The following is a 27,333-nucleotide window of genomic DNA, read 5'->3' on the forward strand; positions in this document are numbered from 1 at the left end:
AAAAAAAAAATTGACACAATATCTCTACTTATCAAGATTTTAGTGACTTTCTTCCATAATTGATAGAGGTGGAGCATAAGGCTACATGCATGTTATTATAATTAATTCTAGTGTACGGCTAGAATTAATTCTAAGCTACGGAAAATTCCAAAATCACCATGAGGTTCATGATGCCTCCCCTTCCCCTCCCCACCCCCTGCCAAACACACACACACAAGCCAACAAAATTGATTTCTCATGTCCAGTTTTATTTAAGAAGCATACACCTGGTAAAATGCTTTCTTCATAGCTAGCAATGGTATATGAAGTTCCATGTCATTCTTGAACCTTAAAATAACTTTGCAAATTATTACAACTAAAAAACCTAAGTAGAATTAAAGAGCCCGTGAACACAAACATTTCCCATCACTTCTGATCTTCTCATGTATGTAGTTGAGATTATTATTTAGTATTTCATACACTTAGGGGAAAAATCATATTAAAAAAAGAAAACATTCCTGACAGGGCAGGGGGATGGTCGTGGAAGTCCAAAGGGTTGAGAAGGTGGGGATTGGGGAGTAAATGGCCCCGCCACCCTGGGCCCGCTTCCTCCCTTTGACAAAGCAAGTTATTTAATGTGGTAAGAGAGTAAGTGTTGAAGCAGTATCATTATTTACTAGAAATCACATGTCATGAGTTCAGTTTAAAAAAAAGAGGAAGTTCAGGCTAAAGCAAAACTTGGGTCAACAGATGGCTTACATAAATATGTAGGGTAGATATGACTGGGAAAAGAGGGCCCCTGACCGACTTCCACAGAAGCAGCCGCCAGACCCAGGGCCTTTCTCTCCTTCAAAGCAAAACCTCTACGCAGACAGGAAGAATAAAAGGCAGTCACAACTCAACCTAGCGCAAATAACCAAATGGCACAATCACCTATGTGACGCAATTTCAGAAGCACACTAAGACGCACACACCACTTCCTTCCACCTAAAAAAAAAAATCTTTGAGAGTTTTATGAAACTTGCCTTGCTGCTGCCAAAGTACAAATAGATATGGTGTGAGCTGAATTCACTTGAATATTTTGTAAAAGCAGGAAATTTGAAGCACAACTTAGGAAAGACTTAGAGATAAATCAAGGTTCTTTTCCACCATACATATTCACATGTACTGATTTTGTGACCATTTTCACAAGATCACCTGTGAAATGTGAATTATCACAAGGACCTTTTTTTTTTTCCATTCAAAACTAAACTAATCGCCTATCTCTGCCCCTCCCCTAAGCATTTGCCAAGGAGTCCCTTTTCTAAAAATTTTTAAAAATTTATTCATGAGAAACGCAGAGGCAGAGACACAGGCAGATAGAGAATGCAGGACTTGATCCCAGGACTCCGGGATCATGCTAAACAGAAGGCAGATGTGCAACCACTGAGTTACCCAAGTGCCCCCAGGGAGTCTTTGATTAAACTTCATGCCCATGGCAGTCTGGGTACTTGCTTTTTGCCTCATCAGTGCTCTCTTGGCCACACTGGCAGGGTGAATTTCCTGTCAGTTACCCTTCAGCCCGGAAGGCACTCCACAGTGAATCCTGTGCTGGCTATCACATCCGTAAGCATACACTGCAAATTTGTCAGTCCTCTGATGCTAATTTATTTTCCTTCTTGACACTTCTCATTTTGCACTTCACACTTTGAGTATTTAAACTACAAGCTCTAAGTGTGGCTCAGTCAGTTAAGCATCTACCTTCGGTTCACTTGAAGGTAGGACATCTACCCAGTGTCCTGGGATCGAGCCCATCAGGCTCCCTGAGCAGCAGGGAGTCTGCTTCTCCCTCTCCCTCTGTCCTCTGCCTCCCCTCCTTGTACTCTCTCTCTCTGACAAATAAATAAATCTTTTTAAAAATGAAATAAGATAAAAGTTCTATTTATGAATTCATTCGTTCAACAAACACTATTTGACCACCAAACCCATGGCAGGCACTCTTCTAGGGCCTTGTAATTCAGCAATGAACAACAGATAAAGGTTCTTGCCATCAAGGAGCTTGTGTTGTAGTTGTGAAGTAGTAGTGTTCCTATGATAAACGTAATAAACAAAGAAATAAATGTTAGATGGTACCGATGCTTCAGAGGAAAGGAAAAAAGCAGAGGAAGTTAAGGAGGATTAGGAGTGTCCGGTAGTATGTGTAGGAGTAGATTGCAACACGAAATAGAATCAGAGTAGGTCTCAAAGAGAAGGTGAAATTTCATCAAAGAATTGAAGGAAATGAGGGTGTTGGTCTTGTTGGCATCTGATGGATGGAAGAACATGCCAGGCAAGAGGAACCACTAACCTAAGGACCTGAAGCAGAAGCACGTGTGGCAAGTCCCTAGAACAGCAAGAGGGTCATTGTGGCTAGAGTTGAGTAAGTGAAACGTATAGGAGAGAAGGTCCTAGAGTCAATGAGAATCGAGTTCATACACAGTCTTTAACTCTGAGTGAAATGAGGAGCTGTGGCAGGTTTGGAGCAGAGTCAGGAAATGATCTGACTGATGGTTTAGAGGCTCATTCTGCCCTCTGAGTTGACAATAGTCTGTGGAGAGGTATGGGGAAAATAAACCGAACATAAAGGAACGCCACAGTATGTCTGGCCCATGGGATGCAAAAAGCGTTTGTTGAATGGATTAACACATGAATGAATGGAATATGTAGGCTGAGGAATGAGACACACAAGCATGAAGTAATGGATGATATGTTCTCACATCTCTGGAAATCAGACAGGACATTAAGGTCAAACATTATCATTACGTGTATGTGAATGCATATGTTTCTGTCTATATACATGTATATAAATATTTACTGCTTGTCTTCGGTGTGAAAAGCACTTTTAATTTTGACAAATGCCTTCACCTAATTTATGTTACATGGACAAATGTGTGCATACCATAGTGTTCATTAATGCTAAGCTCCATATTACAGGGCTACTTTCATTTCCTGAAAAATAACATACTCTAATACTATGAAGCTGAGGTCAAATATTTTTTTTTTAATTCTTAACTTTATGAAAGGAATCTGTTTTTACAGACTAAAGGTTATGGTTTCAATTCCCATTTAGATATATTAGTTTGAAAAGAGGGAAAATTTTCTATAGCCACAGATTTTTTTCTCAACCCAAAAAACTAATAAACGCTTAGGCATGATAAAGCACCAAAAGGGTGAATCTGGAAAGCCCTAAACAAATGTATCTGGAAGAAAAAAAAGAAAGGCCCAATGGCTGTGAACAATAGATTGATAAAGCCAACAGATGTGTAAAATGTACTATGTTTAAACATGCCAATATAATTTCAAGATTATCAGTATCAAGACTAAACAATCTTAAGATTTGAAGAAATTGTCTCATTCATCTAATTATTCACAAATGATTATCGAGCATGTGCTATATGCCTGGCACTAGCAATGTAAGTTGAATAGGACAATATATGTGCCTGGATAAACAATTGCATGGATTTCCAACCAGGGTAACATCACCCTCACAGAGTGAAAATTCACTCTTGGGCAAGTTGAAAAGACTTTACACTTTTAAAATATAAAATACAAATATACCTATTGTATATCTGTGATATTAAAATTTAATGGGGAGGGTTGACTAGAGGGAAAATGTCTAAAAAGACTTGTTAGGAGGGCAAAAACAAATGAAAAGATTGAGAAATATTTGACTACTGGGAAACATGTAATTATAATAAATAATTATAATAAAATCCGGTAACAGCAGTGATAGGGAGAGTACAGGGTGTTGTGGGAACACACGCCAAACACACTGAAATTGATATGAAAGAGGAAGTCAAGGAAGGCTTCCTGGGAGAAGTCCACCTCAGCAGAGCTGTAAGGGATGACCAGTAAGATTTGTTCAGGCAAGCAGAAGAGGAATGGTTTGCTAGAATCAAGTCCGAGGAAGAGCTTATGCAAAAGCCCTGGACAATCATGCATACAGACTTTTATTGAGCAAAACCTATATAAAATCCTAAACCGTCTAGTTTGGCTAATTTGGCTCATTGATTCATGAAGTCAAATTGGCCAAAGAGAAAACACTGAAAGCTGAATGCTAAATTTGTGTCACATTTTGGACCTCAAGTCTATCCTCTCTTACATAAGGGGCTTTCTTTCCATTGTTTGCCATCATCACAGTGCAGCCCTGACTACCTCCTGCTGGAGAATTCCAACAGCCCACTTACTTCTCTCCCACCAGTGTCTCTAGAGCAACAGAACAACAGGATGAGCTTAGGAAGTAATGTGATAAATTGAGCTACCTGAAGAACGCTCCCAATGTTCCCTTCCTCTGCTCTCAAATTTTCATGTAGATCCAAATCAACTCCTCCAGCTAAGTGTTTGTAAATTGTAAATAAGGCTGCAAACCACTGGCCCAAAAGAATTTGAGTATTCCATTAGGCCTATAGTTCTTAAACTTAAGTTTTTAGATTCTTTTTTTTTTAAGATTTTATTTATTTATTCATGAGAGAGAGAGAGAGAGAGAGAGAGAGAGAGAGATGCAGAGACATAGGCAGAGGGAGAAGGAATTTCCATGTAGGGAGCTTGATGTGGGACTCAATCCTGGGATTCCAGGATCCTACCCTGAGCCAAAGGCAGACGATTAACCACTGAGCCACCCAGGTGTCCCTAAATCTTTAGATTCTAATGAATGCTACAGACCTTCCCTCAGTCATCTAGTCACAAATATTTAAAGAACCTATGATGTGCCAGGCACTGTTCTAATCACTGACAGTACAGCCCTAACAAAGTGACAAAGTCCTTGGAGCTTGTTTTGTCAAGAGGCAAAGAAAGGCAAATGGAAAATATATGAACAAATAAATAAATCTAATATTTTAAATTAACGGTGAGAGTTACAAGGTAAATTTTAAAAGGCTAATGGGTTAAAGAGATGGGGGAATAACAACAGGAGGTGATACGTGAGCTGAAACTAGAATGACAAAGACCAGCTACATGATGATCTGAGGGAAGAGAGCCTCAAGTGTAGTGAGCAACAGGTGCAAAGGCCCTAAGATGGAAACGAAAATGCACAGAGGAAAAACTGATAGTGGGTATACACTTCTACAGCTAGCTATACTGTTCTCAAATATAATTTTAAGTATAAGTGGTTTAATAGACTCTGCTACCCTACATATGCCTTCCAGGAACCCTAGAATCTCCACCAAACCAGCAAGTAAAAAATTAGTGTCTCTACAGCCCAGCACCTCAACTGTCATGGCTACTTTCAGTTTGACCAGAACCTATGTCATATCATTTGTTATATAATTTTCCCATCACCTTTACAGTCACAAATAATACTCATGAAATTATTACACAGCTTCGGGGTGAACACGGAAGTCCTAAAATCCATCTTATATCCTTGAGTTTACCTAAATCGTGGTTTTATCTGCTACAGAGACAACAGCAGACATGTGGGAAGCTGATCCTCTGTGTTTGCATCCTAGCTCAGAGACTTATTTAGCTACGGGACAGGGAGCAAGCTGAGTAAAATTTCTACACCTCAGTTTCCTATAAAATAAGAACAGTAATAATGTCTCATGTGAGGATTTAATAATATAAGGCATGTAAAACACTTGAGAGACATTAGAAATTAGAAATTACTATAATGGTCACTATAAGAATTATGAATCCTTGCTAATCTATGCTTACTACTTCCAGTCCAATTTATTCCAATTTGTCATAACATATTTTTTCTTCATTTCCATTGACCAAATTCCTACCAACTACAAAGCTCAGATAAAATGCTCTACCTACCATGAAATCTCTACCAGCACCAGCTTCCAGAAGAGCTATTTTCCTCCTCTGAACAACTGTTAGTACAGTTTATCCCATTTGTCTAATCATTTGTTGTCTTACAAGGTGATTTTTGTATACAGTCAACTCTTGAAGAACACAGGTTTGAAATGCATGGGTCAACCTGTACACTAATTTTTTAAAAATAAATACAGTACATTAGTATACATTTATTTTCTTACGATGTTCTTAATAATGTACTTTTCTCATTTGTGATAAGAATACAATATATTAAACACGTAGCATACAATATGGGTCAATCATCTGTTTATGTCATCAGTAAAGATTCTGGTCAAGAGCTGGCTATTAAGAGTCAGTTTTGTGGGAGTCCAATGTTATACTCAGACTTTTGACTATGCAGCGGTTGGTGCCCCTAACTCTTGAGTTGTTCAAGGATTCACTGTACATGTTTTACATACTCTGCTACATTATAAATCACTTAGAGAAACATTGGCCTATAAAAATATACTTTGAGACTGATAGGTAATCTGAAATTTTCTAGTTAGACAAATAAAACAAATTTTTTAAATAGGTGAAATTAATTTTATGGGGTTAAGTAATAATGTATTCTATTATTTCTATATATTATTATTATATATTTTCTTTAACCTCATAACCAAGATAATATAATTTACCATAAAATCAATATAAACAAATGATCAACAACTTATTTTATGCTTTTCCTACTGACTCTTTCAAATCTAGTGTGTACTTTACACTTACAGCACATCTCAGTTGGGACTAGCCATGTTTCAAGTGCTCCATAGACACATAATGGGTAGTGGCTATCATTTGGGACAACACAGTTTTAGGGCATGTATTATCCTCTGTGTCTCTGTATTTTTCATAATGCTCTGAAAAGCAGATACTCTTCTTCAGAATTTCATTAACTAATTAACTTAAAATCAGTATAAAATTGGGATCCCTGGGTGGTTCAGTGGTTTGGCACCTGCCTTCGGCTCAGGGCGTGATCCTGGAATCCCGGGATCAAGTCCCACATTGGGCTCCCTGCATGGAGCCTGCTCCTCCTTTGCCTGTGTCTCTTCCTCTCTCTGTCTCTCTCTCATAAATAAATAAAATCTTTAAAAAATCAGTACAAAATCTAACAATATGGAAAAGATATTTCTGGTATTCATAACACAAAAAGCAAAGACACAAAAAATAATTCTAGCATCTTTAAAGAATAAGTTCACTCATGGGATGCCTGGGTGGCTCAGCAGTTGAGGGTCTGCCTTTGGCTCAGGGCGTGATCCCAGGATCTGGGATAAAGTACCACATCGGGCTTCCTGTGTGGAGTTTGCTTCTCCCTCTGCCTGTGTCTCTACCTCTCTCTCTGTGTGTCTCTCATGAGTAAATAAATAAAATATTTTTTAAAAAGAATAAATTCACTCTTTGGAGTGATAAAATGAATTTTTCAATTATATTTCTCATTAAGACTATAGTTTAGAAAGTACTATGTCCTGGATCATTAAAGAAAAGAGTATGTACAGTAATAAGATTATTTGGCCTATTTGGAGAGACAATTCAATCCTACCTTCTTTATAATAATAATAATAATTATTAATTTTAATTGGAGTTCAATTTGCCAACATATAGCATATTACCCAGTGCTCATCCCGTCAGGTGCCCCCTCAGTGCCCGTCACCCAGTCACCCCAACCCCCGCCCACCTCCCTTTCCCCTACCCCTTGTTGGTTTCCCAGAGGTAGGAGTCTCTTATGTTCCCTCATCCTCACTGATTCAATCCTACCTTCTGATAAGAATAGGAATTTTAGGCAAGAGTAATTTACTTTTTAAAAAAAGTGTGCAGCACGGCTGGGTGGCTCAGTGGTTGAGCATTTGCCTTTAGCTCAGGGCATGATCCCGGGGTTCTGGGATTGAGTCCCACATTGGGCTCCCTGCGGGGAGCCTACTTCTCCCTCTGCCTGTGTCTCTACCTCTCTCCCTCTCTGTGTCTCTCCTGAATAAATAAACAAAATCTTAAAAAATAAATAAATAAAAACAAATGTGCAGGATTTGATAAGTCTGGATGAAAATGTTAAGTTGTTTTCCTGATCACCACGTGACTTTTACTAAACACTTCAGTGTGGTGCACTGAAGCGTATTCAGTATTTTCATAAATGATTTTCCATTCATTCCGATGCAGTTAGAGAAAATAAAAGACATCATTTCCATAATTATTAAGAACACACTATCAGGACCAGATCAACTTGAATTGTTCCTGTTAGAAAGTCTATATGAAAGTAAGTGAAAATCCTGATATGTATTTTATCACTCTGAAATTGCAGCCACCCACTCTTTCCTTCTCGATTTTAGACCTGCCTTTCTTTTTAACCTTAAGTATCCCTGTGCCTGAAGTGTAGATTGTGGTAGAGAATTATGAAGAATTAACAAAGTACGGTAATTAGGGAAGTAAAATTACCTACCTTTGGCAATTTCAGTGGTAATTTGCAAATTGGCATCTGATCATGGTTTTCATCAGGTAAAAGAGATTGATCCAAGTTGTGGACTACCTTTTCTTTAGGTATTTTATAAACTACTATGGCGCCCTTATAATGAGGGGAGCTATAGTTTCCAAATTCATCCACCTCTTTGATTTGGAGTTCCAGCCTGGGTTTTCTTTGTAAATGAAAAATAAGCTTGTAATCCTTTCCATAATCCTTCCCATTGCCTAAAAAGAAGTAAAATACATTTGTTACTATGAAAATATGCCACTTGGACTTATTTACTTCTTTAAAATCCAAATAATAATTTCACTTTTTAATACAATTTAAGCTTTTTTGGTAGCATTGCCTTTTGCCAAAAGATAAGAGAATGAGAATGCAGACAGATTACTAAAAAGATCTCTTACCTGTAATGGGCCTGTTGCTCTCTGGTTGCTCCTAGAACTAATACTTTTTGATTTTCATTTTCCCTTACAGTTTGCTATAACAAAAAACTATTGGAAATATTCAGTTCTTCCTGTATTTGGAAAATTATCTTTACCTTTCGATAATTGTCTTTTTCCTCTCCCCTAACTACTCATAGCATATGGTACACTATCATGACCTCACAACAGGCATTCTAGGTGTATGGTAGCTACCAGCAACATGTGGCTTTTAAAATTAAAGGTGAAATTAATTAAAATCAAATAAAAATAAAAATAAATTCCTCAGTCACTCAGTTACATTTCAAATATTCAATAGCAACGTTTGTCCAGTAGCTACCTTATTTGGCAGTGCAGATGCAAAACATTTCCGCTATCACAGAAATAGAAATGTTTTAGCAAAATTTCAAAATGAAACAGCAACTAGATTCCTATTAATGACATTTCTACTGAAATCTGATTAATTCCCCCAAATAAGGGTATATCTTCTCAACTGCTCATTGAAAATCTAGAGCTTTAATGAAGATAACTTTTTACTCATGGGGGTTTTACCGTGACAATTTACCCTGTCATTGCAATGGCAAACAGACACTGCCCCTTTATGTCTGCATTACCCTTAGCAAAATTTAAAGGTAAACTATTCTAGCAGTTAAGATAGTATGTTTCAAATTTAAAGAGCCAGATCCAAGGCCTGCCCAACTATTTTATCTACACTGTAATATTTATCCAGTCCTTTCACATCTCTGACCTTCTTCAAGGCCTCACTTTCTTATCTTTAAAACAAGAGAGATAAAACTTACCTCCTAGGATTGTTCTGGGAATGAAAAGAAATAATATGGATAAATTGATCAGCACAAGGGCCTAGTACATAATCAGTGCTTGATAGAGGATAGTAGTAACAGCAAATGATAAGAAAGAAGCAGAATTTTTCAACTGGTTTAAATTTGTATGATAAAAAACAACCCACTTATTTTTTTTTTAAATATCAACCAAAAGCCTTTATATCAAAACTGCAACTACCTCCTATTCCTAGACACCTGAAGATTGGCTACTCAGAGCTCTCTCTCATGGAAAACCTTCCCATGAATAAGGATTCAGTGAAAGATGTAGATGACACCAATATTTTTCCTCCTGTTGGACTGCTAGAGGTCATTTTGGTGAATCTCTAAAGAACAGTTAAATCTAGGATTTAAGTGACTCCAAGTTATGAAAGGTGTTGGAGTATGTCTCTTCACATAAGTTAATATTTTAGAGGCATCTTGGCTCCCTGAACAGAATTATTCCTAGGACATCATAGGAAAGGAATGACAAGCCAGGGCTTGTTTTCTTAAAAGAATTTCACTCTGGTAAAAAAAAAACAAAAAAACAAAAACAGAGAGAGAGAGAAAGAGAGAGAGAAAGAAAAAGAAAGAGAAGAAAAGTGTTTGGAATCACTGAAATGTCATAGTAAATTAGGTAAATTAGAGTCTCTAGATCACTGGAATCGTATCTGGCAGTTCCACTCCATGCTAAAAGAGTTGCTACTTTGGTCCCAATAGAATACAACCTAATAAATTTCTCCTTCTATCCTCTGAAAATACTCCTTGCTAAATACACAATTACTCATAAGGAATAATTTAGATGCAGGATATAAAGACTGAGGGTGAGGCATAGCTACATTGGTTCAAATTAGATCTTAAATTTATCTGCCTCTTATTGCCAGTTAATTTTTTAAAATAGAGATCTATAACGTAAATCTCCAACAGTCATGTTTATATATGAATAAAGATGAAATTGTTGAGGATTCACTAGTAATAAATAGCATGATCTTAGTCTTATAAATAGCATAATTCTTTTTAAGTTGGAAGTTCATTGTTGCCAAGATATAGCACTATAATTGGAATATCCCTTGCCACAGAAAAAAATTTTTTAAAAAGAACAGAGAGCACAAAGAAATTTCACTACTCTACTTTTTCCTCTCTCACGTTGGCATTAGAGAAATAAAAGTAAAATTCATTTATTGCATACCAAATTATGAAATCTACCATCAGTTGACCTTTTGAGAACCTCTTTGTCCTCAACATATTATGTAATATAGTTCCTAGAAGACCTTGAAATAGTAGCTGTTCCATAAGTATTTCTCATATGAAGAAATACAGAGTTTACTTTCATAAGTTACTGGATGCACCTTCTGACAGTGTATTTCCTTCTCAATGAGGAGAATTGGAATATTTTTCAAAGATGACATAGAAAGTACAAATGTGGAAATATTTACTTTTGCTTAGAAAAGTCAGATGAGTAAGTGAAAGGCTAGCAAAATGGGGAACCAGAAGAATTTTATAAGAACCACTGGCTCAGGGTATTTCTGTAGTCTAACACATCTCCACCACCTCTACCTGTAAGCCAGCATCATCCCTTGCTTGGTTTATTACAATGGCTCCTTAACTCATCTCCCCAATTATTCTTTTGCCTCTGAGATTATAACTGTGCTGAGAATCTATTCTATACTCTAACCCAGATCATGTGACTCTTCTGTTAACAATCTGGCTCCCCATTTTCCTTGGAATAAAAAGCAAACTCCTTGCTATGACCATCAAGGAACGGTCAGTACTCACCTCCTCCCCCCCAACAGTCCTCTCACTCCCGTGCTTCCACCCATTTCAGCCCTCTTGCAGTTCCTCAGACAGGTCAGTCACACATCTGCCTCTGTTCGGTGGCATTTGTAATCCGTCATCCTGGGACAAACTCCCCTGAGATAGGATTTTGGCTTCCTTTCTCACCTTCTTTGAGTCTCTGTTTAAATGTCACTTTCACAAAAAGGTCCTCCTTCATGGGTCTATTTAAAATTGCAACTCTGTGGGGCACCTGGCAATCTTTAAAAAAAAATTTCAACCTTGCCACTCCCTCTAAGACTCTTGATATCCTGCCCTTTCTTTATTCATCCATGAGGCACTTTTCCCCCATCACACTGTACATCTTATGTACGTATTTGCTTCTCTGTCTCCCTCCAATAGAAAAGTACACACAAGGGCACAGAATTTCTGTTGAATGACTAAAAGGGTGGTCTTTTATATATATATAGATAGGTTTTATTTATTTATTCATAAGAGACGAGAGAGAGAGACAGAGACACAGGCAGAAGGAGAAGCAGGTTCCCTGTAGGGAGCCCAATGTAGGACTTGATCCCAGATCCTGATATCACACCCTGGGCCAAAGGCAGACGCTCAACCGCTGAGCCATCCAGGCATCCCAAGGGTGGTCATTCTAACATCCTACACATGTTTCTGGGAAAGTCACTTCCCTGGGTCAAAGGGCACTCAAGGCAACTTTGACTAGATGTTATGTGTCTTGCTAAAGTCTCATTATATCAAATTTTTTCTGCCTATTTCCTGGCACTTTCTGGATTTTGTGAGCACTGAGGGTTTAGATGACATGCACTAGGAAATTTAAGTGCTAAATTAACTAACAGCTCTACCCTGGAGAATGAAAGCATACTCTAGCTTATGTTGAGAAGGATACCAAAGGTTAAAATAAAAAACCCAGGGGAGCAGCTATCTTATTTTCTCTTAGAAGGAGAAATAAAGTACATGGCCCATGACCTCACTCAAAAGAATCATCCCTATTCTATACAAATAGATACTAAAATGTTGACATTGCTCAAAGGGCAGTCATTAAATCCATTAATGGAAGTTTTAAATACTTTTAATTGCATCATTCTATACTGTTAAGTTCTTTCCCAAGTTTTTGTCTTCCATTCTTCCAACAAATATTTTACCTTCTAAGTGTCAGGCACTGTACTAGATGCTGGGGGTTGAATGGTGCCCACCAACAGGACAGGACCTGCTCTCAAGGGATGGTAGTCAGAGAAATGGACGCTGATCAAATAATTAAGTGAATAAATAAAATTGTATCTATGGTCATGTACACAAAAGAGAACTACCTTAAGATCTGAAAAAGTAAGATAAGAACTGACATAATCAGGAAAGATGGGAACACTATTCTAAACATGATCATCAAGGTGAGATATGAAAATACAGGAGGAGGTAACTGGAGGTGGGTGGGGTAGATGGGAGGGGAGGAGAACCCTCAGGGCAGACATTATCTGGTTGTATGACTTTGAGACTCACAGAGACTATCACAGGCTCTAAAGAAAGGATGAGGTATCAGTGCTTTCCTGACAATCTTGCTCTTTAAATGGAGAAAAATCCAGGGAGGCCACAGATCTGAGCAGAAAGGCAAAGCAGAAACAAGCCTGGCACCCCGCCTGATTCGTTTCCCTCTGGTGGAGACGAGCTCTTCTCCATTCCTTACGTGGAGGAACTGCACAGAGGCTCGCTAGCCTCAGGCACTCTTCTTTCAGCCTATGCTCCCCCTTCCCCATTACAGGCAATAATGACTTGGTACCATTGCTTCCGGGAAGCACAGTAACTCACTCCCATTTAGGGCACTTGGTAAACACAGCTGCTGTCCCAAGTATTACAGGAAAATCACTGGCATCATTAGTTCGGGTGGGACACTTCCAGTTTTGGAGTCTCTTCTTAGAGAGATTGTCCCGGGTTGGACACTGTGGTTTCCGCTTTGGAAGCCAAGTAGAAAGGGGTCTCGTCTACCTTCCTTCCCCTCCCCCACCCTTCCCTTTCCCTTTTTCTGATACCCTTGTCACTGACTAAGTCCTGCCAGCTGACTCAGATGGCTGGGATGCTGAATGGGGAAGTGGAAAAGACAGTTCACGTTGGGACACTTTGGGTCTCATTTCTGAGATGCCAGAAAATGATGGCAGCCTCAGCTTCAAGCTGCATCATTTTTGTGACAACAAAGAGCCAGTGGAGCTTGGCTTAATTTCCAGAATCAGAGAGAAAATAGGCATCATTCAAAATCAATGAGATCTGTATCAATTTATAAGTGAACAGAAAATATTTCTTCTAGGCAAGTCTGTCACAAGATTCCTGGGCCAGAAATCCCCACAAAACCCATGCCTGAATTCTCCCCTCCACCTCACTTTTACATGCATACCTGTCAGAGTCTATTCCACCTCAAGGAAAGAAGTTACAGAGGCGAGTGGTTGAATTCATAAAATAGAAATTGCTGGGATGGCAACTTCTCCAAAAATCTTTTTTAATCTCTTCTCTCACACAGCTGCTTTCTCTCTGTGTTCTGCTTTTTCTTCCTTTTCTCTTTCTCTTCATCTCCTTTGACCTCTTTGACTTATCTATTCTCTCACTTTTCCTCCCTTATCCTACAACCTTTCATATGCATTCATGCTGTTTGTTTTTCTTAGTATTGCCATATACTTGCCCATTCACTGTGTACCTACTGAAAGCTCTTGATGTACCGGGCACTATTCTAGGCTCAGGGGTACACAGCAAGAGGGACATAGTCATCCTCCTTGTGAAATTTGCATTCCAGGGAAGAACATAAGTATATGATTGAAAAGTAAGCTAATGAATATATAAAATAATTCCAGTTTGTTGTAAGATTTAGAGGGGAAGCAAAAAAAAAAAAAAAAAAAAAAAACACCAGATAAATATGAAGATGAGAGGCAAGCAGGATATGTCATCTAGGTCAGAAGTTCTTAATCATTTTTGTGCTATGGACTCTTTGGGAGTTTGGTGAAATCTGTCCCTTGCTTCTCAGAGTAGTCTTTTAAATACACAAAATAAAGTAAGTGGAAGTATAGGTAAAATAATCTTACTGGAATGTTCTATGCACACATCTCTTGGGAGTCCACTGATCCCAGGTTAGATTCTTCGTAGGACATCAGAAAGAGTTTGGATATGATTTTAGTAGAATAAGAGAAAATTGCAAGATTTTAATGACAGGGTAATAAAGTATGATCTATAATTTTAAAAAATCACTATTGTTGCTGTGTGGAATTAGATTTCACATGGCTAATAGTGGAAGCAGGGGACTCTTTAGGAGACAACAGCACTGGTATGTGAGAGAGATGATTCTAGCTTGGACTCAGTAATCATGGAGAAGACTATTTCTAGCAGAATGTCACTTAGAGTTTGCCTGTAAGGGACCATGCATCCCCTAATAAGAGAAGAAAGATACTGGAAAGGAAGAAGAAAATAAGTGTTTTCCTCTTCCTACGTTTTAAATGCCTCCGCTCAGTTTTCTGGAAGTTTCCTTGTAAAAAAAAGTTTAACAAATTCTTTCTGAAGTTTGTGGCTGTTAGCCCATAGAGTATACAACAAGGTGTCTTCCTACTTACTTGAAGCAAAGATATTTCCAGTAAATCTTAAAAGAAGTTGCTCTCCTTCTTTTACTTGGAAGCGGCGTGATGGCTCTGGAGAACCACTGAAGGCTTCTAAGCGCAAGTTCCGAAGCACCTGGTTTAAATCTTTAGAAGGCACCACTAGAATAACTACTCTATGTGGATTGTCTTTCTGGTGACACAGCACAACACAGGCAGTGGTGCTGAGCATGGCCTCCTCTAGAGCTTTCACAAAAGAAACTAAATGACTATTTTCCACATTGGAAGAAAGATGAAGCACAATAAACCTGCATGGGAGCAAAGAGGCGCAACGTAAGTGAAACATACCATCTCAAAAATATCACTGGTAACAAATAACACCCAAGAAAAGAGCCATTATCATCCAAGCTTTCTTCAAAATCAAGCATTCTGATAATCAGTTAGATTCATGAATGACTTTAATGAAACTTTTGGCAGTCAGGAAACCAAGTTCTAAATAGATGTTCATAGACAAAAAAATTCAGCCAGGCTCAGATCAGCTCTAAATATAGCAACATATTTTAAATTATATTTTAACTAGCATTACCAAAGAGTATTACTTCAGACTATAGGAGAGAAATATAATCAGGATAATCCATTTACTATCAAGAGGACAAAGAATATATGTCATAATTAAGTGGGGATTAAAATTATTTGTCTTTGTCACGAGGGGGTAAGGATTGTTATGAGTTGAATTTTGTCCCCTCTACCCAAATTCATATGTTGGAGGCCTAACCCCCAATACCTCAGAGTGGGACCTTACTTGGCAATAGGGTCTTGACAATGGTAATCTAGTTAATATGAAGTCATTAGATATATCCTAATCCAATATGACTGGTGTCATAAAAAGGGAAAATCTGGGCATAGAAATATGCAGACACAGGGAAATATATTAAAAGCAGAGGTTTTCCAATCTTTATTCCCTTGTTCTATTTGTTTCTTTCATTCCCTTATAGGATTCAGCTAAGAGTTCTCCCTCAATAAATCAATAAATCCTCATCTTACTCTTAGATGTAAGATCTTCCACTTAAAAATAAAAACTATCTTTAAACATATGATTGCCTTCTCTTTATGAGTGTCTGCTCCTCATGAGCCTTAAAACTGTCTAAAACTCTCTCCATAATGAACAGTCTAGGAAACATGGAAATGAGAAAGCAAATGAGGACACAGAAATAACAAATTCAGTTTACATATACATAGTTATGAGATGAGCATGGTATGGGCAGTAAATTACTGTCTTTATGGAATTTCATAACTAAAGGTGATATTTTAAAACTATTTAGAAGTTAAAAGAAATCTTAAACAATACATCTAAGTTATGAGTGGTTTCCAAAAGCACTTTTTAAACTCTCATGAGTTTAAATATCAGTTCTGGTTTACATTTTAAGCACACCCTAAAGAACTATTGATACTCTTATTTGAGGAATAAAATTTAATCCTGTAATTCCATTTCTGTAAACACCAATTATAAATCATCAGAATATAATATCATCAACTTTTATTGTTTGCTATTGCATTACCTCTCTAAATGTTCACATAATTCAAATGATATCAAGCCACTCTGCATGTTTCTCACCACAACATCATCAAGCCCAAACCAACCACTCTCTTGGCTTCTGAATCCCAGTAATTTCAAAGATTCACTGGCATTGTTCCCAGGGTTTCTTATGGTCGTGCTTTTTGTCCTATATAATGGTAGCAAAAGAGAAAATGGTAAAATTTGTGTGGCATAAATCTTATTTAATGCATTTATTCTTTCATTAAGTAAATAATCCAATAACAATACATTAAGTGTATTCTATGTGCTTACGCCATGCACCAGGAATACAAAGATAAGAAATACATAGCCCTTGCTCTGCAGAAGCTCACAGTATTACTGTGTATCCAAATACAGGACAAGGTGATTGGTGTGGCAGGTAATTCAGGAAATGTGCAGGATGGTTTAGTGGCAGAAAGAAAGTGCTCAGGGAAGCTTGCAAAGTGAAAAGTGTTAATATGTGATATGAGCTTTGGAGAATGAGAAGCATTTTATTACTGGAAAAAAGAGTTAAGGGGAAACCCCAAAACATTAATAAACTCCCTGGTGTAAATCAAGATGCTTCAGGAGAGCTACGAGTAGTGGAGGAACCTAATGGGTAAAACCACAGACTCTGGAGGAAGACTGCCAACTTTCAAGTCCTGGGTGGGTCTGCATCTTATTAACTATACAACTATGGGCAAGTTATTTGATCTCTCTGTATCACCATTTCCTTGTTTATAGTATGAGAGTCATAACAATATCTATATCATAGAGCTAAATTAGTATTTGTAAAGCACTTATAATTGTAGTAAGCATTAATGGCATTAATATTCTCATCCTACTTCCTACTGTAGACATCACCGATTAGCTTTCTTGCCCAGTTCTTCCTTTTTAACCTGCTCCACTCAAATCCCCTGACAGGGGCGGTTGTATGTACCACATGCTACCTTCCACCAGCCAGAGCTGAACTGACTCACCACAGACCAGTTTTCAACACCCAGAAAATTTTATCCATTTTGTTTAGAATTTGACTAAGAGGCTCAGAAATTATAACTTGTCACTGTTGTCCTTTAGCCCCGGATTAGGAAAACAATATGCAGAGAGATTATTAAGAAAGGGAAGATAGAAGAGATGCTAAAAGAGAAAAGGGAAAACATCAAGATGAAAGAATATCAGAAAGGGAGACAGAACATGAAAGACTCCTAACTCTGGGAAACGAACTAGGGGTGGTGGAAGGGAGGTGGGCAGGGGATGGGGGTGACTGGGTGATGGGCACTGAGGGGGGCACTTGATGGGATGAGCACTGGGTGTTATTCTATATGTCGGCAAACTGAACATCAATAATAAAAATAAATTTATATATAAAAAAGAAAGAATCCATGTAGTCCCAGAGTTGGAACAGCCTTACAATAAGCTCCTCTTTTCTTGAATTCATTTAAATGGATATCTGTTCCTCACAAAGGAAGAAAAGTCCTGATACTGAACATCTTAGAGGAAAAAAAAATGCTCTCAAGAAGCTACTACCCACAAGGGTTTCAGAACCATTTTAGCTAGCTACTCAGAGTAAAACGTACGTGTGAATCCCACATCTTTATTTGTGAATAGAATTAGTTATGGTTTCAAAACCACCTTAGTTTTTACAGATTGAGCTGTCCTATGACTCATAAATTAGGAGCTAAACTAGATTTAAAATGTCCACTGAAAACATTTAGTTTTTGGCTTTTGTTTTAAAACCACAAATACTGTAAATTTTGTAACCTTTGGAATTGAATTTATTAACACAGGAAGATATGCTCAACTAAATTCAAACTTTGATCATTTACTAGAAACTTACTTAATCACATGTATTATTGATTTTTTTTCTGATGACAATTCTTATTTTTTTTTTCTACCGATTGCTTAAAGTTTTGTGGGGAACTATCAGTTCTCAGCTGTAGTGGAACTGACCGTACTCCCAGGTCCAAGTGGCTGTAAAACTTGAAGCAGATAGTGCATTCGGCATTCATTAATACAGACAGCCAAAAAAAAAATCCAATTTTCCTCCAGTCTGAGCACATGTTAGGATTGCACTTCCTGTCCCTAAGGTTGAGTGGGGCCATAACTAGTTCTGGTTAATGAATGATGAATGTCACTTGGAGCTCAAACATTTAATTGCGTATGTGGATCTACCCAAAGGTTTTTCTTCTGCTGCCATGATAGTAGCCAGAAAGTGATTGCCTTTCAGCCTGAGTCCTGGGATGAGGACAAGCAAGAAGCAGCCTGCCTCTGATGGCAACAAAGCATGTGTGACATGTAAAGATTGTTGTCAACAGGCTTTAGGAATTCAAGTTTGTTGCTATCCCATAACTTAGCCTAGCCTGCCCCGTATAGGGCATCTTCCTTCTGGTCCCAGTGATCTGTTCAATGATGGGTTTGATCTAGAGTGAGAATAACTTTCACTACCCTTATGCATATCCATGGGGAATCTTCTACTTTTCCACTGAACTTGGAGTTCTCAAGATGTAGTTATCTCACCAGCATGAGGGACAAGACAGTGAGAGAATGAAATTGGCACAGAGGAAGGCAGAAGAAAAAGAGAGAGACTAGGTTCTTTCTGGTTTAAGAGGAAGGTAAAGATAAATACATCCCCAGACTTTATTTACCTGACCAAAGAATTCCTTTTTCCTTAAAGTTTCGAGTTTGCTTTTCTGAAACTTGAACTCAGAAGAATCCTTATTGATATATGGACCAAAATTAGATTTCATTTTTTCCAACTTTATTGAGATGTAATTGACATATAGCATTGTATAAGTTTAAGGTGTACAACACGATGGTTTAATAGATATATATATAGTAAAACGATTATTATAGTAAAGCTAGTTAACACATTCATTAGCTCAAATTTGGACTTTGTTGTGATAATAGTTCTACTTCATCCTGAAATTAAATGATTTGGCAGTAACTTTATTTATCCTAGCTGTTCTTAACAACTTTGCAAATAAACTCTTCCTTCTCCATATGCTATTAGCAGGCTTTCACTAGTATTATAGTATTATCTAAAGTGAATAGCCCTTGATCACACTCCACAGGACATCCTGATGTACTAAGAGTTCCATAACACATAATCAACATTTATTAAATCAATTTGTTTATTCAAGAATAATTGACCATGCTATTTCTTGAGTTCAAGACTTTTTCCATATCAAGATTCCAGGCATTAAGGGAATTATAATTGCCCCATTTGTGTCAAGTGTTCAGTTATAATTAACAGGGACATTGAAAAACATGAGAACTCCCATTATATCCACATAGATGGAAAGAACAATTTCCAGAATTTGTGATACAGTTCCCAAAAAATAAAGTGGCTGGTGCGACAACACAACAGATGTCCACTCCAGACTGCCTTTCTCAGGTCCAGTAGTGCCCCGACACGTTATTCTGAGATAAATGCCTTAATGCCACACAGCTAAAGGTACTCAGGTTTTTCTGAAGATAATAAAATATCTGTTCCAAGGTTCCACAAGTAGAAATAGACATCGCTGGGAACTTTTTGAAGATAGTTCCTTTTTAAATTTTTTTTTTCTATAGAAGTTTTTAGGCTTACAGCAAAATTGAGAGGGAGATATAGAGATTTCCTATTTATCTCCTACCCACACATATGTATAGACTCTGCATTATCAATATCCCCCATCAAAGTGGTACTTTTCTTAAAATTGGTGGACTTATATTGACACATCATAATCACCCAAAGTCCATAGTTTACATTAGGAATCACTCTTCATGTTGTACATTCTATAGGTTAGAACAAATACAGAACAACCTGTACCCATCATAATATCATGTAGAGTGTTTTCACCACCCTAAGAATCTTCTCTATTTTTTTTTAAAGATTTTATATATTCATGAGAGACACAGGGAGAGAGAGGCAGACACACAGGCAGAGGGAGAAGCAGGCTCCATGCAGGGAGCCCGACGCAGGACTCAATCCCGGGTCTCCAGGATCACACCCTGAGCCAAAGGCAGACGCTAAACCGCTGTGCCACCAGGGATCCCAGAATCTTCTGTACTCTGCCCATTTGTTCCTCCTGCATTCCAACCTCTGGCAACCACTTATCTTTTTACTTTCTCCATAGTTTAGCCGTTTCCAAAATGTCATACAGTATGTACCATATGGTGTGTAGCCTTCTCAGATTGGCCTGTTCACTCAGCAATGCACATTTAAGATCCCTCCTTGTTTTTTTTGGCTTGAGACTTCATTTATTTTTGGTACTGAGTGATTTCCTATTGTATGGATGTTATTTATCCATTCACCCACTGAAGGACATCTTGTTTGCTTCCAAGTTTTGACAACTATAAATAAATCTACTATAATATCTATATGCAGGTGTTAGTGTCGACATGGTTTGAACTCCTTTGGATAAATACCAAGAAGTGCTTATGAAAAGAGTGTGTTTAGTTTTGTAAGAAACCAACGGTTTTCCCAAGTATACGTACCATTTTGCATTCCCACCAGCAATGAATAAGAATTCTCACTGCTGCACATCCTCACCAGCATTTTAGGTTGTCAGTATTCTGGATTCGGGCCATCCTAATAGATGTGTATCGACGTGTCATTTTGTTTTAATTTGCATCTCAGTGATGACATACGTGGAGCATCTTGTCAGATCCTTATTTGCCAACCATAGATCTTCTTTGGTGTCTGGTAAGGTCTTTGGACCATTTTTAAATCAGGTTTTTTGTTTCTTATTGTTAAGTGTTCTTTGTATATTTTGGAAAGCAGTCCTTTATCAGATGTGTCTTTTGAAAATATTTTTCTCCCAGTCTGTGGTTCATCCTATTTTCTCGATATTGTCTTTCTCAGAGCAGAATTTTTTTTTTTTATTTTATGAAGTCCAGCATATCAATTATTTCTTTCATGTGTTATGCCTTTGGTGTTGTATCTAAAAGTCATTGCCATACCCAAGGTCATCTAGATTTTCACTTATATTATCTTCTAGGAGTTTTATAATTTTGCATTTTACATTTATGTCTATAATCCATTTTGAGTTAATTTATGTGAAGATTATAAGGTCTGTGTCTAGACTTTTTCGGAGGGGAGGAAGGGGGCATATGGACATCCACTTGTTCCAGTACCATTTGTTCAAAAGACTGTCTTTATTCCATTGCACTGCCTTATCTCCTTTGTCAAAAATCAGTTGACTATGTATATGCAGATCTATTTCTGGGATCTCTATTCTGCTCTATTGATCTATTTGCCTAGTCTTTCACCAATACCACACTGCGTTGATTACTTTAGCTTTATAGTGAGTCCTGAAGTCAGGTAGTGCCCCCTTTCCAACTCTGTTCTTCTGTGTTGGCTATTCTGGGGAATAGTTTCTTTTCAATTTCTTAAGTTACATAGTAGTTTTACCAACTTGTCTATTTTATTCTTATGTGATATGACACATCAACTTTACAAATATTCTTTTTTTAAAGATTTTATTTATTCATTCATGACACAGAAAAAGGCAGAGACATCGGCTGGGGGACAAGCAGACTCCCTACACTGAGCCCAATGTGGGACTCAATCCGAAGACCCTGGGATCATGACCTTAGCCAAAGGCAGACGTTCAACCACTGAGCCACCCAGGTGCCTCTACAAATATTCTTGTGTATGACTCACATATTATATTTGAACAAGATAATCTTAAAACCAATAGCATTATGCAGACATGGCATTTTGCAAAAGCAAAATGTTTTCCCATCTAACTCTCTAAAATATTTCTTACATAATACAGAATAAGTTTTTATTTAATAAATTAATTTCACCTTTCATTAGTGTCAAGAAATCTTTCCTGGCTTATAATGAAACGACTCTCGTCTTTTTCCAGGAATCATTCAGACATAAAGGAATGTGATGGACTAAAGACCTCTAATTCTTAATATTTAGACTATGTTTTGGATCAGCTAGTTTTTGTCTTTTTTATTTTATGAGGCATAGAATGCTTCAGTATGTTCCATTTCCATAGAAAATGTTCAACTTTTTTCACCCTATGGTAAAAGTATGTTAAATAAACAGCTAATAGAGGGTCTCATTTTACTGGCTTATGTTCCACTGGATAGAGAAAATGCATCTACCATATCTAGCACTAATAACAACAGAGCGTATTATAAAATACTAACTTAACGTTGTTAAAAAGTACAGAAGGATTACTAATACTATTTACATTTCCAAAAATTTATTCATTAATTTATTTAATTCATGCAACGTTTTTTGAGCACCTACTATGTTGTACTTGTGCTGAGTGATGCTAAATGGAAAAGAGAATTTAATAATACTATAGTATGATATGGGATGTACACAAAGAATAGGACTGATGCAAAGAGAGAAAAAATCAATCCCTCCTGGAGATCTTAGAATGTCTTGATAGATAAGGAACGGGTTGAGCTACCACTTACAGAATAAACCAGAGTTCTTCACCTAATCATGATAGAAAAAGGATTTTCTAACAGAGAGAGCATATATAGCAAAGAAACGGAGAAGAAAAAAGAAATTGGTACTTTGGCCAATTGAACTGATGACAAATGGCCATCTTCCCACTACATAGGAATGCTGGACAAAAGTCTCTCTCACACACATAGACACACAGGGAGTAAGGTAGAGGAACTCAAAAGCTAAAAGAAACAAACAAAACAATCTCAAAAAGTTGGAAACAAACAAAAATCTCAAAAAGCTAAGAGTGCCTGTGGTGCTCAGACGGTTAAGTGTCTGCGTTGAGTACAGGTCATGATCTCCAGGTTCTGGGATGCAGCCCCAGAGGGCGCTCTGCTCAGTGGGGTGTCGGCTTCTCCCTCTTCCTCTGCCCCTCCCCCCAATTCGTGTTCATGCTCTCTCTCAAATAAATAAATCAAATCTTAAAAAAAAATAATCTCAGAAAGCTAGAATTCTCTTCTCTCCCTAAGGAACATGAGCAACTGATTCTATGGATACTCCTATCCTCATCAGCCTCCTCCACACACATACCCTGCCCCACCAACCATGCATACACACCAGGTGTGTGGGAGCTACAGCTTAACATATTATCAGGTACATTAGATACAGCCTCTAGCTTATAGCTGGAACTTAGTCATAAAACTGGAATCCCAGAAGGGCAGCACTGGCCATGAAATGAGTAAAAACAAAACCAACCAAACTTTCTTCAAACATTGGCTCAAGAAATCGACATAAACACATAGCAGCTCTTGGCAGGAGGGAAGAGAAGAAAAGTTGATCTCACTAAAAATCATTATCAATATCTGGAAATGAATTTCTAAGGATAGAACCAGCATTATAGACAATGTACTAGATTACACCATGCTAATAGATAATAGTAAACATCATGTCAATAGGTAGGTGATAGAATAATCTTAATGAAACCATAAAATGAGTATGTTTACAATGATTAAAGGGATAAAGAAAGAAATAGCATAATGAAAAACAGATCACCTTGGGGAAAATAAGATTTCTAAAATATGCCAATAGCTTTTTATTTATTTTTTTAAAGATTTTATTTATTCATAAGTGACACACAGAGAGAGACAAGAGACATAGGCAGAGAGAAGCAGGCTCCCTCCTGGGAGCCTGATGGGGGACTAGATCCTAACGCAGGATCATGCTCTGAGCCCAAGGCAGATGCTCAACCACTGAGCTGCCCAGGCATCCCCCAATAGTCTTTTAGAAATGAGGATTACAACGAGTGAACTGAACAGTTGAAACAACTGATAATATATATATATATATATATATATATATATATATATATATGACAAATCTAAGAAAATCACCTCGAATATAACATAGGAGGTGTTAAAAATATTAAAGACTTATGTAAGATGAACAAAGGAGATGTTAAAATATTAAAGATTTACGCAAGATGAACAACAGTGTAGATTATGTTTAAGCCATTTAAACTTCTTTGAAGATACCTGAAGATTTTACTTCTATCACCTTTTCTTTTTAACACCACCATGCTGTTTTCTTGTTTTTTTTTCTGTTATCCTTTGACATATAAACTTTTCCTTTCTGCTCTTATGCTTTTATGAATGAGACTGAGGCAAGATTGATTTTATTCCTTTTCACTTAACCTGTTTCTGCCGAATGGATTGTTATAGAATTATGTTTTATTTAAATGAACATTTCAATTTTCTGTGTTATGCTTATGTATGTGTTGGGTTTTTTTTCATAATTGTATCTAGTAATCAATCAGCACTTTCTAAGTCAAGGCTTTAATCAACATCAGGAAATTAAATTCAACTATGCCTTTGATTATTGCTTCTTTTATGGTTGTTTTTGTTGCTCCTTTGATGGCACCCATAATTATTAGGTGACATCACTTCAAATGATTTCTTATCATACCTTGGTCCCTTTTCATCTCTGCTTGTTATCTTTGTATCTCATCCTGTTGTCCTCTTGTGTTTTTCTGATCTATCCTGATGGCTTTCTGCTTCTCAGAAATTTTGCTTACTGGATACTACTAAATTTCCAAAATAGATTTCCACAATACTCTCCAGGTAACTGTGATTCTCATTATTCAAGTTACTGTGAAACATCAGGATGATGTCCTTTATCCTTATTTCTATAGTTTGTTTTTTGATGTTTTTGTTTTGCTTTTGAAATCTTTCTTTTTGATTAGCATTAATTTTTTTTTCCCTTGAGAAACCATGTAGGATTGGAGTTGGGTTTTTTTTCCCCTTACTCTTGAATGAAAATTTATCGATGTATTTCCAGTTTGATAGCCACCTGAATCTCTTTTAGATCTGGAGAGCAGATCCATGTGCATAATTTATAAATCAATTTTCAGTGTCTAATTATTTTTACTGAGTATAATTTATCTGGATTGTCATGTGTAATCTTCTACTACCTGGGATAGCTAGGATTGAAATGTTTTGAATCGATTAAATGTATTAAAATATGCCTCCCTCAGCATGATTTCTACTAGGGCTCTTATTGTCTTTACACTTATCCCTATACTTGTAGGAATTTCATTTTTGACAATGAAAAATCATGCCTCCAATTTCTTTCTGCATTCTACTCTGTCACTTCTGAGGGATATGGAAATATAGCAAAAGAGGGGCAAAGGAACACTGATCTAATCAGTTTCAAAAAATGATATCCGTGCATTGCAGAGATAAATTTATATTTTTCAGACTATGGGAAGAGACAATAAGGGATGGACAAATTATTTTTCTATCATCTTTCTTGCAAATGGAGCTGCTTTGTTTTATGATGTTGAGTACATATCAGTCACAAATTATTTTTATTTATCCTTTGCCATCCATCCTCTATATACAGTAGAAATACCAGTTTCTAGCAACAGGTTACTGGTAAAAATCCATTTTAAAGATTAAGTTCTTGTCTTAAAAAATATATGTATATTATATATATATGTATATATATTATATATATATAAATATATGTAGTATGTATTTCAGGGAATATTTTAAAAAGAATGTCTTACTCTATTAGACTGGGTACATTTTAAATTGGAAGCTCCAGAATATCTCTGGTTTTAAATCTTACTTTACCATGATACACAGGGATGTGGATTAACTAAATTGCCACTGATAGATGATAGATAGATAGATGATAGATAGATAGATAGATAGATAGATAGATAGATAGATAGCTCAATCTCCAAGTAGTAGAAGTATATATAACTGGATCACATATATATTTGTATGTTTTTTCTCACTTTTCTAACGCAAGGGAAAACTTAATTTCTTCTCCCAGCCACAGCCTAATATTCTACTATTGCTCTAAATTGCAAACATAATGGGAAAGAACAAATAATCTACTTCTCAATTTCTAGCCTTGCAACTTCAAACTAAATAATTGATGGCTACACAGAGTCACGAGTAGATCTAGAGACATGTGGGTGCATCCAAGATTGTACCACTTGGTAGATATAAGTGTTTGTACAAATTCTTAATCTCATTGGGTTTCAGTCTTCTTACTAATAAAATGCAGATAAGGTGGTGGGGAGATTAGATAAGACAATATACACAGGAAGCTTGGCATACAGTAGCTTCTCAATTAACAGTAGTTTTTCACTTCAATGTCTGAAGTTGTTTCTCTCCCAGTTTTTCAGAGGGGAAAAAAAAATCCTTTGAAGAATAACAAAGTTCCTTTCTACCTTTTTCATTAGGAAAAGAAAACAAATATTAAATGAAACAACAGTAATTAAGATCAAGATTGTTTTGTGTATCCTTTTTGTTACTATGTCCTTTAGAATTTCATTTCTGGCTAGTAATTTAATATGTATATTTATCTTATTGGTGGGAATTTTATTTAATCATAAAAATTAGGAAAGAATCCACCTATATGGCAAATCCAGGCTAAAATTTAATTTGTTTCAGAAAAGTTAGATTAATCCTTTTCCTACATTAACAGAACACTCTTAAATATGAAATTAAAATCACCACACCACATCTTTATAATCAACCATATCATAATTTCTTTGAAACCAAGGATTACTTTTTACCTCTTCTGTATCAACCTCATCATAAAGTATATATTTGGGACCATTGCAGCTAAAATCATTACCTTTTGTGGATCTACAATATTTTATTTCTAAATTAAAACGTTTCATAGCGTTTTAATACTGATATTTAAGTATGTGACATCGAATTACATTTTTCAATTATTTACATTTCTTTCTTTATCATCAAGTCAGTCAGAAATATTAGGATTTAACTCACCGGTTGAGGTATAAAGGTATGATCCTGTTTGTTGTGGCACTGGCCGTTCTTTTAGGGTCTATCTCAGAACCAAGAGTCTTTTTATCAGGGTGTGGAGAACAAGGTAGGAATACAGTGACTGGCTTCTGGAAAGGATGTATTGATGGGTGTTTAACATGGATCACAGGGCTTGTGGATACTATCGGGTAGGAAGTATCTTGCTGTGTTTTTAAATATGTCACCAAAGATGGATCAACTGGTTGGACCTAAA

The 27,333-nt window shown here is 36.9% G+C and overlaps 1 protein-coding gene across 4 annotated transcripts in view; it reads right to left on the reverse strand.

The window, feature by feature from the left end:
• Nucleotides 1–27,333, reverse strand: part of DTHD1 (death domain containing 1) — a 75,454-nt gene that overhangs the window by 24,419 nt on the left and 23,702 nt on the right. For all 4 annotated transcript variants that reach the window (XR_012021981.1, XR_012021982.1, XM_072807913.1 and 1 more), the window contains 4 exons: nt 27,084–27,328; nt 16,390–16,554; nt 14,849–15,138; nt 8,216–8,460 (listed from right to left, as the gene is read on the reverse strand). Coding sequence is in view for 2 of the 4 variants with exons in the window: in XM_072807913.1 (XP_072664014.1) it covers nt 8,216–8,460; nt 14,849–15,138; nt 16,390–16,554; nt 27,084–27,328 (945 nt within the window). In the remaining 2 variants the exon portion in view is untranslated. The remainder of the gene's footprint in view (nt 1–8,215; nt 8,461–14,848; nt 15,139–16,389; nt 16,555–27,083; nt 27,329–27,333) is intronic.

The sequence above is a fragment of the Canis lupus genome, chromosome 2 (genome assembly GCF_048164855.1).
Source record: "Canis lupus baileyi chromosome 2, mCanLup2.hap1, whole genome shotgun sequence".
NCBI classification, from domain to species: domain Eukaryota; kingdom Metazoa; phylum Chordata; class Mammalia; order Carnivora; family Canidae; genus Canis; species Canis lupus.